Here is a 12,106-nt window from a genome sequence, read left to right as displayed (position 1 = left end):
ATGAGTACAAACACGACATATTTATCTTCAATATTAATGAAGTTATGGTCAACTTCCGGTTAAGAATGTCAACGTCAATTTTGACTATTTGTAATCGTCGTGAAAAATCCTTTAAAATGAGTCCAAACATGATACGTTTAATTCCAATATTACTCGAGATATAAGCAACTTCCGGTTTGAAATGTCAATGTCATTTTGGCATATTCTTAATTTTTATAAAATGTCTTAATATTTGTCACAAAAACAAAAATTTAATAAAAAAAAATAAAAAATTAAGGTTGGTATTAATATTTAAAAATTAAATTGCTATCTTCATTGTTGCTAACTTCGGGTTTAATGTTTTTTATTCTAACTTTTTTGTTTTTTGAGATAAGTGCGTCATCTTTGGACTCATTTTAAAGGTTTTTTAATGAAGATGACAAATATGTAAAAACTGACGTTGACGTTTCAAACCGGAAGTGGTTGTATTTCCATTATTATTAAACTTAAATATGTCGAGTTTGGACTCATTTTAAAATATTTTTTATGAAGTTGACAAATATGTGAAAATTAGAAGTTGAAAGTTCAAACTTTTTGGTTTTTTGAGATAAATGCATCATATTTGGACTCGTTTTAAAGGTTTTTTAATAAAGAATACATCATGAAAGAACACCATGAAGTTGTCCATTTATCTATTATATGGTAACTAACTTCAGGTTTCAAATGTCAACCTCAATTTTGACATATTTGTAATCTTCATTAAAAATCCTTTACAATGAGTACAAACACGACATATTTATCTTCAATATTAATGAAGTTATGGTCAACTTCCGGTTAAGAATGTCAACGTCAATTTTGACATATTTGTAATCGTCGTGAAAAATCTTTTAAAATGAGTCCAAACATGATACGTTTAATTCTAATATTACTCGAGATATAAGCAACTTCCGGTTTGAAATGTCAATGTCATTTTCGTATATTCTTAATTTTTATAAAATGTCTTTATATTTGCCACAAAAACAAGAATTTAATAAAAAAAAATAAAAAATTAAGGTTGGTATTAATATTTAAAAATTAAATTATCTTCATTGTTGCTAACTTCGGATTTAATGTTTTTTATTCTAACTTTTTTGTTTTTTGAGATAAGTGCGTCATCTTTGGACTCGTTTTAAAGGTTTTTTAATGAAGATGACAAATATGTCAAAATTGACGTTGACGTTTCAAACCGGAAGTGGTTGTATTTCCATTATTATTAAACTTAAATATGTCGAGTTTGGACTCATTTTAAAATATTTTTTATGAAGTTGACAAATATGTGAAAATTTGAAGTTGAAAGTTCAAACTTTTTGGTTTTTTGAGATAAATGCATCATATTTGGACTCGTTTTAAAGGTTTTTTAATAAAGAATACATCATGAAAGAACACCATGAAGTTGTCCATTTGTCTATTATATGATAACTAACTTCAGGTTTAAAATGTCAGCCTCAATTTTGACATATTTGTAATCTTCATTAAAAATCCTTTACAATGAGTACAAACACGACATATTTATCTTCAATATTAATGAAGTTAATGCCAACTTCCGGTTAAGAATGTCAACGTCAATTTTGACATATTTGTAATCGTGGTGAAAAATCCTTTGAAATGAGTCCAAACATGATACGTTTAATTCCAATATTACTCGAGATATAAGCAACTTCCGGTTTGAAATGTCAATGTTATTTTGGCATATTCTTAATTTTCATAAAATGTCTTAATATTTGTCACAAAAACAAAAATTTAATAAAAAAAAATAAAAAATTAAGGTTGGTATTAATATTTAAAAATTAAATTGCTAACTTCGGGTTTAATGTTTTTTATTCCAACTTTTTTGTTTTTTGAGATAAGTGCGTTATCTTTGGACTCATTTTAAAGCTTTTTAATGAAGATGACAAATATGTCAAAATTGACGTTGACGTTTCAAACCGGAAGTGATTGTATTTCCATTATTATTAAAGTTAAATATGTCGAGTTTGGACTCATTTTAAAGGATTTTTTATGAAGCTGACAAATATGTCAAAATTAAAAGTTAAAAATTGAAACTTTTTGGTTTTTTGAGATAAATGCGTCAAGTTTGGACTCACTTTAAAGGTAATTTAATGAAGATTACGAATGTAATAATAAAATTAAAGTTGACATTGACACCTGAAAGTATTTTTCACGACTAAACCCGTATGTTTTTAGATCTCGTTCTAGTTTTAGTTCTAGTGATAGTGTAAAACTAGAACAAACACTATATAGAACTAGAATCTAAAAGGATGAAAAGGATGTAAAATATTGGGATAAATCTAAATACTCTCGAAAAAAACGAATCAAAAGACTATAAAAATAAAGAATGAAGAAATGGATACAAAAATTATTTTTGAGTTTTGATTTCATTTCATTTTTTTTGTAGAATAAAATAAATAATCCAAAAAGAATTAATTTTTTAACCTATCATTTTATTTAGTTATAATAAATGTGGCGCCATCTATAATTTTCCGTGCGAAAATGCATAATTAAGTGGAAAACGAACGAAAGTGAGGTTAGAATTTACAATCAATCGCGGTAGTCCCGGTAAACACACGTCTTATCGAAAAAAGATTAAAGATCAGATTCAAAACGGGATAATTGCGCGAAATTCGAACATAAATAATAATAAAAAAGTGAATTAAAATGGCGAATTTAACGTTGGAATTGAATAAACCGATGGAACTTCGCGTTCAAGAGTTTAAAAATGACCCGGAGATGATGAGGGATGTAAACGGGTTTATTAACGACCTTTTAGAGGCCGCTAAAATCGAAGCGCAATCCAGGCAGAAACAAAAAAGTAAATTAGTAAGTTAAAAAAATTAACCTTGACATTTATAACATGTTTTTGTTGCCTTTTTAAACAACAACCAGGATAATGGAATACAAAGTGAGTATAATTTTGTTTTTATTTTGAAATTTATTGATTTATGCGTCTCCTTAAAATAGCCACGAAAATTAGGCCGTTTAGACTCGATTAGCGCCATCTCTTGTAAATTACACTTAATTTTTTTTTAATGATTTTATTTTTCGATAGATGGCACGAAACGCATCGGACAGTGGTCGAATAGGGCCAGGACGTCGGCGAGGACTTTTGCAACTAGAATATTTACGGCTATTTGTAATTGTACTACTTCCGTTAAAAACGTTGTTGTTAACCGAAACTAAATACGACAAGAATATGATAATTAAGAAGGTAGATGATGAACTTTACTAGAGAAACTGCCGATTTAGTTTTATTAAAAATTTTCGGCTTTTCATTTAATTATTTGGGGTTTTTAATGGGATATTTTAAATTTCGTTTTTATTTCGAGGTTGGTAGTAACTAATTACTAATTAATAAAAAGTGTATTTTTTTTTTCAAGGACGATTGTATCTAAAAGGAGTGCTACATTTTTCTTTTACAATCCGGAAAATGTTTTTGTTATATTTATATTATATTTACCTCCAAAGGAAATTTATTATGAAGTGACTTTAACATGTATCACAGATTTCATAAATTAACCTTTTTTCAATTTGTAATTAAAAGTTCGCACTAGCGCCATCTTTTGTTGATTAGCTGTTTGAAATGACAATATTGAAATGAATACAAACATGCGAAATTGTTGACAGCTAATTATAACAAATATTAATGTTTGTGAAATGTTGTGTATACAAAATAGATAATTTACCAGTATTTGTTAATAATTAGTAGAAATAATATATAAAGCTTTTTTGTACTTTTAAAACTGGTCTTTAATTAAGTTTCTTAGAACGTTTTAAGTTTTTAAAATGTTTACGTGGTCGTAAATTATACTTTAATCATTTATATTTTATCTAATAACTTATAACTTGATATTTGATATTTTAATCTACTATTGCACTCTAAAAACTAGTCTCTGAAGATGGCTATTAGCCGAAACTAGTAAGATTGATGTTAATTATTTAATTAAAGACCAATTCTGAAGTACAAAAAAGCTTTCGGTATCTTCAGCATTCCATTTTCTATAGCCTTCAACCCCTGGGAAACTTTTAATGGAGAGTAGGTACTAAACCGTTTCTGTTTATTTTTCTTAGCCATAGTAACAGAGTCTTGTAAATAAAACAGAGTTGTACAAAATCCATTAAAGCATTAAAACTGGGTTTACAATAATTCACTTATAGCCACGTAAAAACATGCTTAACCTCAATTTATGGTTATAATGTTATTAAATACTTTGAATGTAACGTATTTGTGATCATATAGTTCATAGGCTCGTTTAAATATGAAACGATGCTAAAGATAATAAAAGATTAAATGTGCATTGCTGTAATGCACTTACTTTTTAACTACTGTCTATTAGGATGATCTTAATGCGTAACGACTTTTTCTGAAATTGCCATAAATGGTACAGTTCTCCTAACCTACATCTTAGTAAAGTTTCCCGATTAAAAACTGAACCACCCTGTATTATTTCTCCTAATTATAATTTGAAGGTTTGATGAATGAAGTTCCTTTGATTTAATTATATACATAAATATAATTACAATATAATAATATATTATATATAATATAATTAGAAGGTATAATTCTTAATTTAAATTTTTACTTCATACTAATAATTTAAAGTTATAATTTCAAATTTAGCAGAACAATTTTTACAACTTCCTCTTCGTTTTGAACTTGCGCTACGACAATTTCGTGGACGCAGTAAATTTGAATATTTAGTTATCAGACCTATAGCTACAGAACGACGGAAATCTGATAGAATATTGAGAAAAAAAATATTGAGCAAAAACTAACATTTTCGTATAATCTAAGTGTCAAAAAAGATGCAAATTAAAAAATTCCTGGAAGCTGTATTTATTGAAATTAAGGAATGAGACTTATTCTAAATTAAAGCTCAAAGCTTTCTCTTTAAAATGATGTATAATAATTGTTGGGTTGGATTGGAAAAATGTTAAGAAAAAAAAAGTTGAAATAAAACTTACATTTTCGTATAACCTAAAAGTGTCAAAAAGAGATGCTAATATAAAAATTCCTGGAAGCTGTATTTATTGAAATTAAGGAATAAGACTTGTTCTAAATTAAAGCTCAAAGCTTTCTCTTTAAAATGATGTATAATAATTGTTGGGTTGGATTGGAAAAATATTGAGAAAAAAAATGTTGGAATAAAACTTACATTTTCGTATAACCTAAAAGTGTCAAAAAAGATGCTAATTTAAAAATTCCTGGAAGCCGTATTTATTGAAATTAAGGTATAAAACTTGTTCTAAATTAAAGCTCAAAGCTTTCTCTTTAAAATGATATATAATAATTGTTGGGTTGGATTGGAAAAATATTGAGAAAAAAAATGTTGAAATAAAACTTACATTTTCGTATAACCTAAATGTGTCAAAAAAAGATGCTAATTTAAAAATTCCTGGAAGCCGTATTTATTGAAATTAAGGAATGAGACTTATTTTAAATTAAATCTCAATGCTTTCTTTTTAAAATGATCTGTAATAATCACACCTAATAACCATTTATCAAAGAGATACCTTTTTGTACAACAAAATTCAACAACACGTACACAATAAGTTTAATAAATATACCTAAAAACCCTACAGTACGGATTGTGTCATTTTTTATACAGATTCTTTCTTGTATAGTAGTATAGTAGCTACAGTGACTACAGTTTAAAATGAGTGTTTAAAACTACCGGTACTTTAAAGTACCGTCGGGGCACAAAGGGTTAATAATAAAGCTTTTGCTATAATTGAAGGTTTGATGAATGTAGTGTCTTTGATTTGGTTAGGTTTCGATGAAGCTTTTTGAGATAATATAAAATTTTGTAATAAAAGTTAATGCTAAAGTGAAGTTTCTTTGCCTGATAAGAAAATTTTGCTTCATACTAATAATTTAAAGTTATAATTTCAAATTTAGATGAAGTTTAGTCTTGTGTTAGCTCTAGTTTTAAACCACTAAATATCATTTTCTAATTCAAAGTGTGAAATAGTACCCATGCGTGACGTCACGATCGGGTCGGGATGTAGCATTCCTCTTAGATTCAACCGTCTGTGATTTTTTTTTAAATGATTCTATAAAAAAAATTAAGACTGACTTTTTTGATGGGCACAAATATTATTTTCTTTTCCACAATAAAAAAAAATTGTTTTGAGTAAAGCACAAATTGTTTAAAAAAAATTGAATTAATACAGGGTGTGTATTAATTAATGTATTAGTATTATGTGTTTAGCGTGCTAAATATACCTGTTTTTTTGGGTGTTTATAAAAAATAAGCTACTCGCAACAATTATGTATTAAGAAGTAAATATTCAATGTTTGCATTTATCAGATCTTCTATTAAGATAAATCTGTGATTAATTTTTGATTCAAAACATATCAAAAAAAAAAATTTCGTTTCATTTGGATGAATTGACCAAATAAATTTTAAGTTTAAGCTAAGAGGAATATTAAAATAAAGTCAATATGTCAATTTCGACAATCATTTGAGAATTTAAAACTTTAAAATTTTAAAATAATAAATGACTAAAACTAAAAAAAACTTTTTGTTAACTTTTTAACTACTAAAATATAGTTAAATAAGAAAAACATAATAAATATAAACCTATTTTTGTTTTATCGATTTATGAACGTCATAAATTTCCTGGATTTATTTTAATTCCATTAATATGCAAACCCTATAAATAAAAGTACTAAAAATATGTGTATGTATATGTAAAAAAAAAACAATAAACATTATTATACTCGTTGTAAACTAAACTGTGTTTATGCAAACTAAAAAAAAGTACTTTTTGGATGTATTTAAACGCAATAAAAAAATTTTAAACGAATGCTAAAAAATTGTTTTAATCTTTTAATATAATAATTTGTTTTATTCCGTTTTTGGTAACCCTTATCGTTTTTGTTTAAGTGACTGAATTAGATAACGATGACAAAAAAAAACTTTTTTGTAACTATATTTAAAGAGCAATGTGCTGTGGTCTGATGTATTTACATCCGCTTTGGACGTGTACTTTGTTACTATTGGAGAGATTCGTAACGCCATTTATATGATGTGTCCGATTCAGACATCGTCTGATGATATCCCGAATACAGAGCCGTAATTAAATTATTTTGAATAAAAATTAAATTAAAAATACTTACGAAAATTAATCATCCATCCTCTTCAAATTGCGTTTGTTCAAAATGAAGGTTGTTCACTCTGGAAACTTCTTATTGTTAGATCCATTTTCTGTGTTCAATCATCTCTTTTGGTTGTAACTTCTGTGATATTTTATCTATTATGTATTAGGTATTGTATGTTGAAATTGAATTGCACCCAATTCTAGTTCACACTGACTTCCCTTCACTTAATGATCAGTTGAGATGATGGTGTACTGGACGACCACGAGGCCTAGAACTCATAGAACTCAACGCCTGACTGTTGGCAAAAGACTAATTAATGCTATCAGAAGATTAAATACTGCTAGTCCAAGACCAAAAACTGCCAACTGCTACTACTTACTGCTTCTAAAATGTTAGATACTGCAGAAAAAGACCACAACTTACTTGAAAAAGACTAAATACTGTTTTCAAAATAATACCTATTGTTTCCAGAACGCTAAACACTGCTCTTAAACGTTTTGACCTACTTGGACAGGCGAAATACTGCTTCCAAGACTACTTATTGCTTTCAAAGACTTTAATAATTGTTTGGAAAAAAGATGTGCTTTCCAAAAAGTCACCTACTGCTTCCACAATGTTAGATACTGCTGGAAAAGACTAATAACTGCTTGGAAACAAGAGATATGCTCTTCAAAAAAAGGTACCTACTGGTTCCAAAATGCTAGATACTGGTGGAAAAGATAACAATCTGCTTGGAGAAGACTAGATAGTGCTAATAAACAACTACAAACTGATTGGAAAGACGAAATACTGCTTCCATAAGACTACTTACTGCTTTCAGAGAGTTATATATTACTAGAAAAGATTACAACCTACTTGGAGAAGACTATATACTGCTGGGAGAAACTATTATCTGCTTGGAAAGACAAGACACTGTTTTCAAAAGACTATTAACTACTTTCAGAATGTTAAATATTGTTGGAAAGACTACTAACTGCTTGGAAAAAGCTAAATATTATAATTCTACTGATAGTTCTAGTATTGCACTAGCACTATCACTAAAATTAACTCAAGACCTAGAACTAGAATCATTCTTTTTGAGGTTATAAAGGATGATCTAAGGTTACGTTGTACTCAATTATAAGTTTCCAAAATGAGTTATTATCAAACGAGACTCTAGCAGAATTTCTTGCTTGATTTCTTGAACTGATGGTATCTCTGTTGGTTGGTAAATAACTACCTTTATAGCACCAAGCTTGTTAAGTCAACTATTGGTCGATCTGAAAACAAAGATGGGATTAGGAACGCATTTTCGTAACTCCTCTGATATCAAGTATAATATTATGCTCGATACGTAAATTGGACTTTTAGCATCGTCAAAGGTAAACATAAAGGAGGGTACAAATGAATGTTGCAGAGGAGGGTTTACTATCTCTTTTGGAAAAACACTGATTAAATTAATTTTAATATTAAGGCTCGTTACTACCATCTTCTGGTTAAGCTATCTAAGGGATTATTACCAAGGTTACGGCAATTTTACGCGCTCTGATTGGGTTTATCTACAAGATAAATTTAACTAAAAGATGGTAGTAATGGACCTAAATGAATAAAACTAATCGCCAAAGGTGTGAAGAATGGGGAAAAGGTTTGGAAAAGAATATTGATTAACGATTTTTAAACGTACCTGTTTAATTCTTAACCGTTTTTTAACCTCACTTTCAACAAACGTCAAATTGCGATATTTTAAAATTTGTATAAAACGAATTACTCACGCTGGAAACTTATAATTAGGTATAACCTAATCTCAAAGGATCCTCTATAACCCCAAAAAGTTTCATTTCTTACATCTACATATACTATTTGAGAAAATAATATTTTTTTTAACCTCTCTTTTTACAAACGTCAAATTGATGACATAAAAGTTTATTGAAAATGATAACTCACGCAGGAAGCTTATAATTAGGTGTAACCTAACCTCAAACGTTCCTTTATAACCTCAAAAACTCTAACCTCATTTTCAACAAACGTCAAATAGACAAGTTTTATAAATAAATATAAAATTATTCACCTTGGAAGCTTATAATCAGCTATAACCTAACCTCAAACGTTGCTTTATAACCTCAAAACGTTTCATGTCAACAATTTTTATAAATTTAATATATAAAATGAATAACTCACTTTGAAAACTTATAATTGGGTATAACCTAACCTCAAATCATCGTTTATAACCTCAAAAAGTTTCATTTCGTAATTCCTAACCATTTTTGAGAAAATAATTTTTTACTCTAACCACATTTTCAACAAACGTCAAATTGATAATTTTAATAAAGTAATATAAAATGAACTATTCAACTTGGAAGCTTATAATTAGGTATAACCTAACCTCAAACGTTGCTTTACAACCTCAAAAAGTTTCATTACTTCTATTTTAATACTTTTAGAGAAAATAATTATTTTCTTTAACCTCACTTTCAACAAACATCAAATTGCCAACTTTTAAATTTTATATAAAATGAATTGCCCACCCTGGTAGCTTATAATTAGGTATAACTTAACCTCAAACATTCCTTTATAACGTCAAAAAGTTTCATTTCTTAATTCCTAACCATTTTTGAGAAAATAATTTTTTACTCTAATCACATTTTCAACAAACGTCAAATTGATAATTTTAATAAATTAATATAAAATGAACTATTCAATTTGGAAGCTTATAATTTAGCAAAAGTTAACCTCAAACGTTCCTTTATAACCTCAAAAAGTTTCATTTCTTAATTCCTAACCATTTTTGAGAAAATAGTTTTTTTTACTCTAACCACATTTTCAACAAACGTCAAATTAACAATTTTAATAAATAAATAGAAAATGAACTATTCAACTTGAAAGCTTATAATGAGGTATAACTTAACCTCAAACGTCCTTTTATAACCTCAAAAAGTTTCATTATTTATATCCTAATACTTTTAGAGAAAATAATTATTTTCTTTAACCTCACTTTCAACAAACATCAAATTGCCAACTTTAAAATTTTATATAAAATGGATTACCGACCATGGTAGCTTATAATTAGGTATAATCTAACCTCAAACGTTCCTTTATGACCTCAAAAACTTTCATTTCTTAATTCCTAACCATGTTTGAGAAAATAATTTTTTACTCTAACCACATTTTCAACAAACTTCAAATTGATAATTTTAATAAATTAATATAAAATGAACTATTCAACTTGGAAGCTTATAATTAGGTATAACCTAACCTCAAACGTTCCTTTATAACCTCAAAAAGTTTCATTACTTCTATCCTAATACTTTTAGAGAAAATAATTATTTTCTTTAACCTCATTTTCAACAAACATCAAATTGCCAACTTTTAAATTTTATATAAAATGAATTACCGACCCGACTTAGTAGATTATAATTAGATATAATCTAACCTCAAACGTTCCTTTATAACCTTAAAAAGTTTCATTTCTTAATTCCTAACTATTTTTGAGAAAATAATTTTTTACTCTAATCACATTTTCAACAAACGTCAAATTGATAATTTTAATAAATTAATATAAAATGAACTATTCAACTTGGAAGCTTGTAATTAGGTATAACTTAACCTCAAAGTTCCGTTATAACCTCAAAAAGGTTCATTATTTCTATCCTAATACTTTTAGAGCAAATAATTATTTTCTTTAACCTCACTTTTAACAAACATCAAATTGCCAACTTTTAAATTTTATATAAAATGAATTACCCATCCTGGTAGCGTACAATTAGGTATAATCTAACCTCAAATGTTCCTTTATAACCTCAAAAAGTTTCATTTCTTAATTCCTAACCATTTTTGAGAAAATAATTTTTTACTCTAACCACATTTTCAACAAACGTCAAATTGACAGTTTTAATAAATTAATATAAAATGAACTATTCAACTTGGAAGCTTATAATTTGGTAAAACTTAACCTCAAACGTCCTTTTATAACCTCAAAAAGTTTCATTATTTCTATCCTAATACTTTTAGAGAAAATAATTATTTTCTTTAACCTCACTTTCAACAAACATCAAATTGCCAACTTTTAAATTTTATATAAAATGGATTTCCGACCCTGGTAGCTTATAATTAGGTATAATCTAACCTCAAACGTTCCTTTATAACCTCAAAAAGTTTCATTTATTAATTCCTAACCATTTTTGAGAAAATAATTTTTTACTCTAACCTCATTTTCAACAAACGTCAAATTGACATTTTTTCCTAACCTCAAACGTTTCTGTAGGATATAAAGTTTTCGTATCTTAATTAAGTTTGAATGTCCTTAAGCAATAATAACTGATACGTTGTTTTGGTTGAAGGGCTTAGATAAATATCGCCAAGAAAGTCTTTTTTATCTTTTCACTCATGTAAAGATTCGAAAAAGTTGAGTGTAGACCATTTCTCTAAATGGTTTTGCTTTATTTGTCACTTTCTGGTTTAATTCTCCTTATTTCTTGCTATTTTCTCTCTCTTTATGTATAGCAATCTTGAAACAACGTTCATTTTAGGGTGTATTTCCTCAATCTGAAACAAAAAGTATAAAATTATAGAAAATGCCGTTTAAAGAAATTGATTATAAATCTAAATCCAATCCTGAACAACAACACGTCACATTAATTAGATAACGATACAATATAAGTCACCCGGATACACTCAAAGAACTCTCTTAATTTACCTCCTTAACCGAATTCAAAATATCTTATTTTATAACAAAAATAGTTTCAATAACAAAATGAGTTCAACAAAACTATTCAAATTAATCAACAAATCGACAATTAGTAAAGTGAATTTCCGGTTTCTTAGTGGTTTGGCAAAAGTATCCAGCGACCAAGAAAGCCTCGTCGTGAATTACGACAATAAAATCGATCATTTTCCGTTAGTTTGGTTGCGAGATAATTGTCGTTGTAATACGTGTTTTCATGGACCTTCGCAATCGAGAATTATCAACTGGAATGAATTCGATGTTAATGTTAAAGTTAGATCATTACAGGT

General features: G+C 27.7%; 2 protein-coding genes and 1 long non-coding RNA gene across 3 annotated transcripts in view; 2 read left to right on the top strand and 1 right to left on the bottom strand.

Moving 5' to 3' along the window:
• The first annotated feature begins 2,526 nt into the window (after positions 1-2,526).
• On the top strand, positions 2,527-6,817 carry LOC111416943 (uncharacterized). The gene is made up of 3 exons (XM_023049075.2): positions 2,527-2,835; positions 2,902-2,917; positions 3,065-6,817. The coding sequence occupies exons 1-3, from the start codon at positions 2,674-2,676 to the stop codon at positions 3,193-3,195; spliced, it is 309 nt and encodes a 102-aa protein (XP_022904843.1). The 5' UTR covers positions 2,527-2,673; the 3' UTR covers positions 3,196-6,817.
• A 5-nt stretch (positions 6,818-6,822) lies between these two features.
• LOC111416945 (uncharacterized) overlaps positions 6,823-12,106 on the bottom strand; it is a 26,416-nt gene continuing 21,132 nt past the window's right edge. Inside the window, exons 10-11 of the long non-coding RNA XR_011640108.1 lie at positions 7,136-11,638; positions 6,823-7,066 (exon numbers count right to left, since the gene is read on the bottom strand). This is a non-coding gene — a long non-coding RNA (uncharacterized lncRNA). The remainder of the gene's footprint in view (positions 7,067-7,135; positions 11,639-12,106) is intronic.
• The window catches only part of LOC111423507 (gamma-butyrobetaine dioxygenase-like), a 5,981-nt gene continuing 5,604 nt past the window's right edge, over positions 11,730-12,106 (top strand). The window contains exon 1 of the mRNA XM_071195384.1: positions 11,730-12,104. Within this exon, the coding sequence (XP_071051485.1) occupies positions 11,847-12,104 (258 nt within the window). The 5' untranslated portion in view covers positions 11,730-11,846. The remainder of the gene's footprint in view (positions 12,105-12,106) is intronic.

The sequence above is a fragment of the Onthophagus taurus genome, chromosome 3, assembly GCF_036711975.1.
Source record: "Onthophagus taurus isolate NC chromosome 3, IU_Otau_3.0, whole genome shotgun sequence".
Lineage (NCBI taxonomy): Eukaryota > Metazoa > Arthropoda > Insecta > Coleoptera > Scarabaeidae > Onthophagus > Onthophagus taurus.
This window is presented reverse-complemented; position numbering and strand designations above follow the sequence as displayed.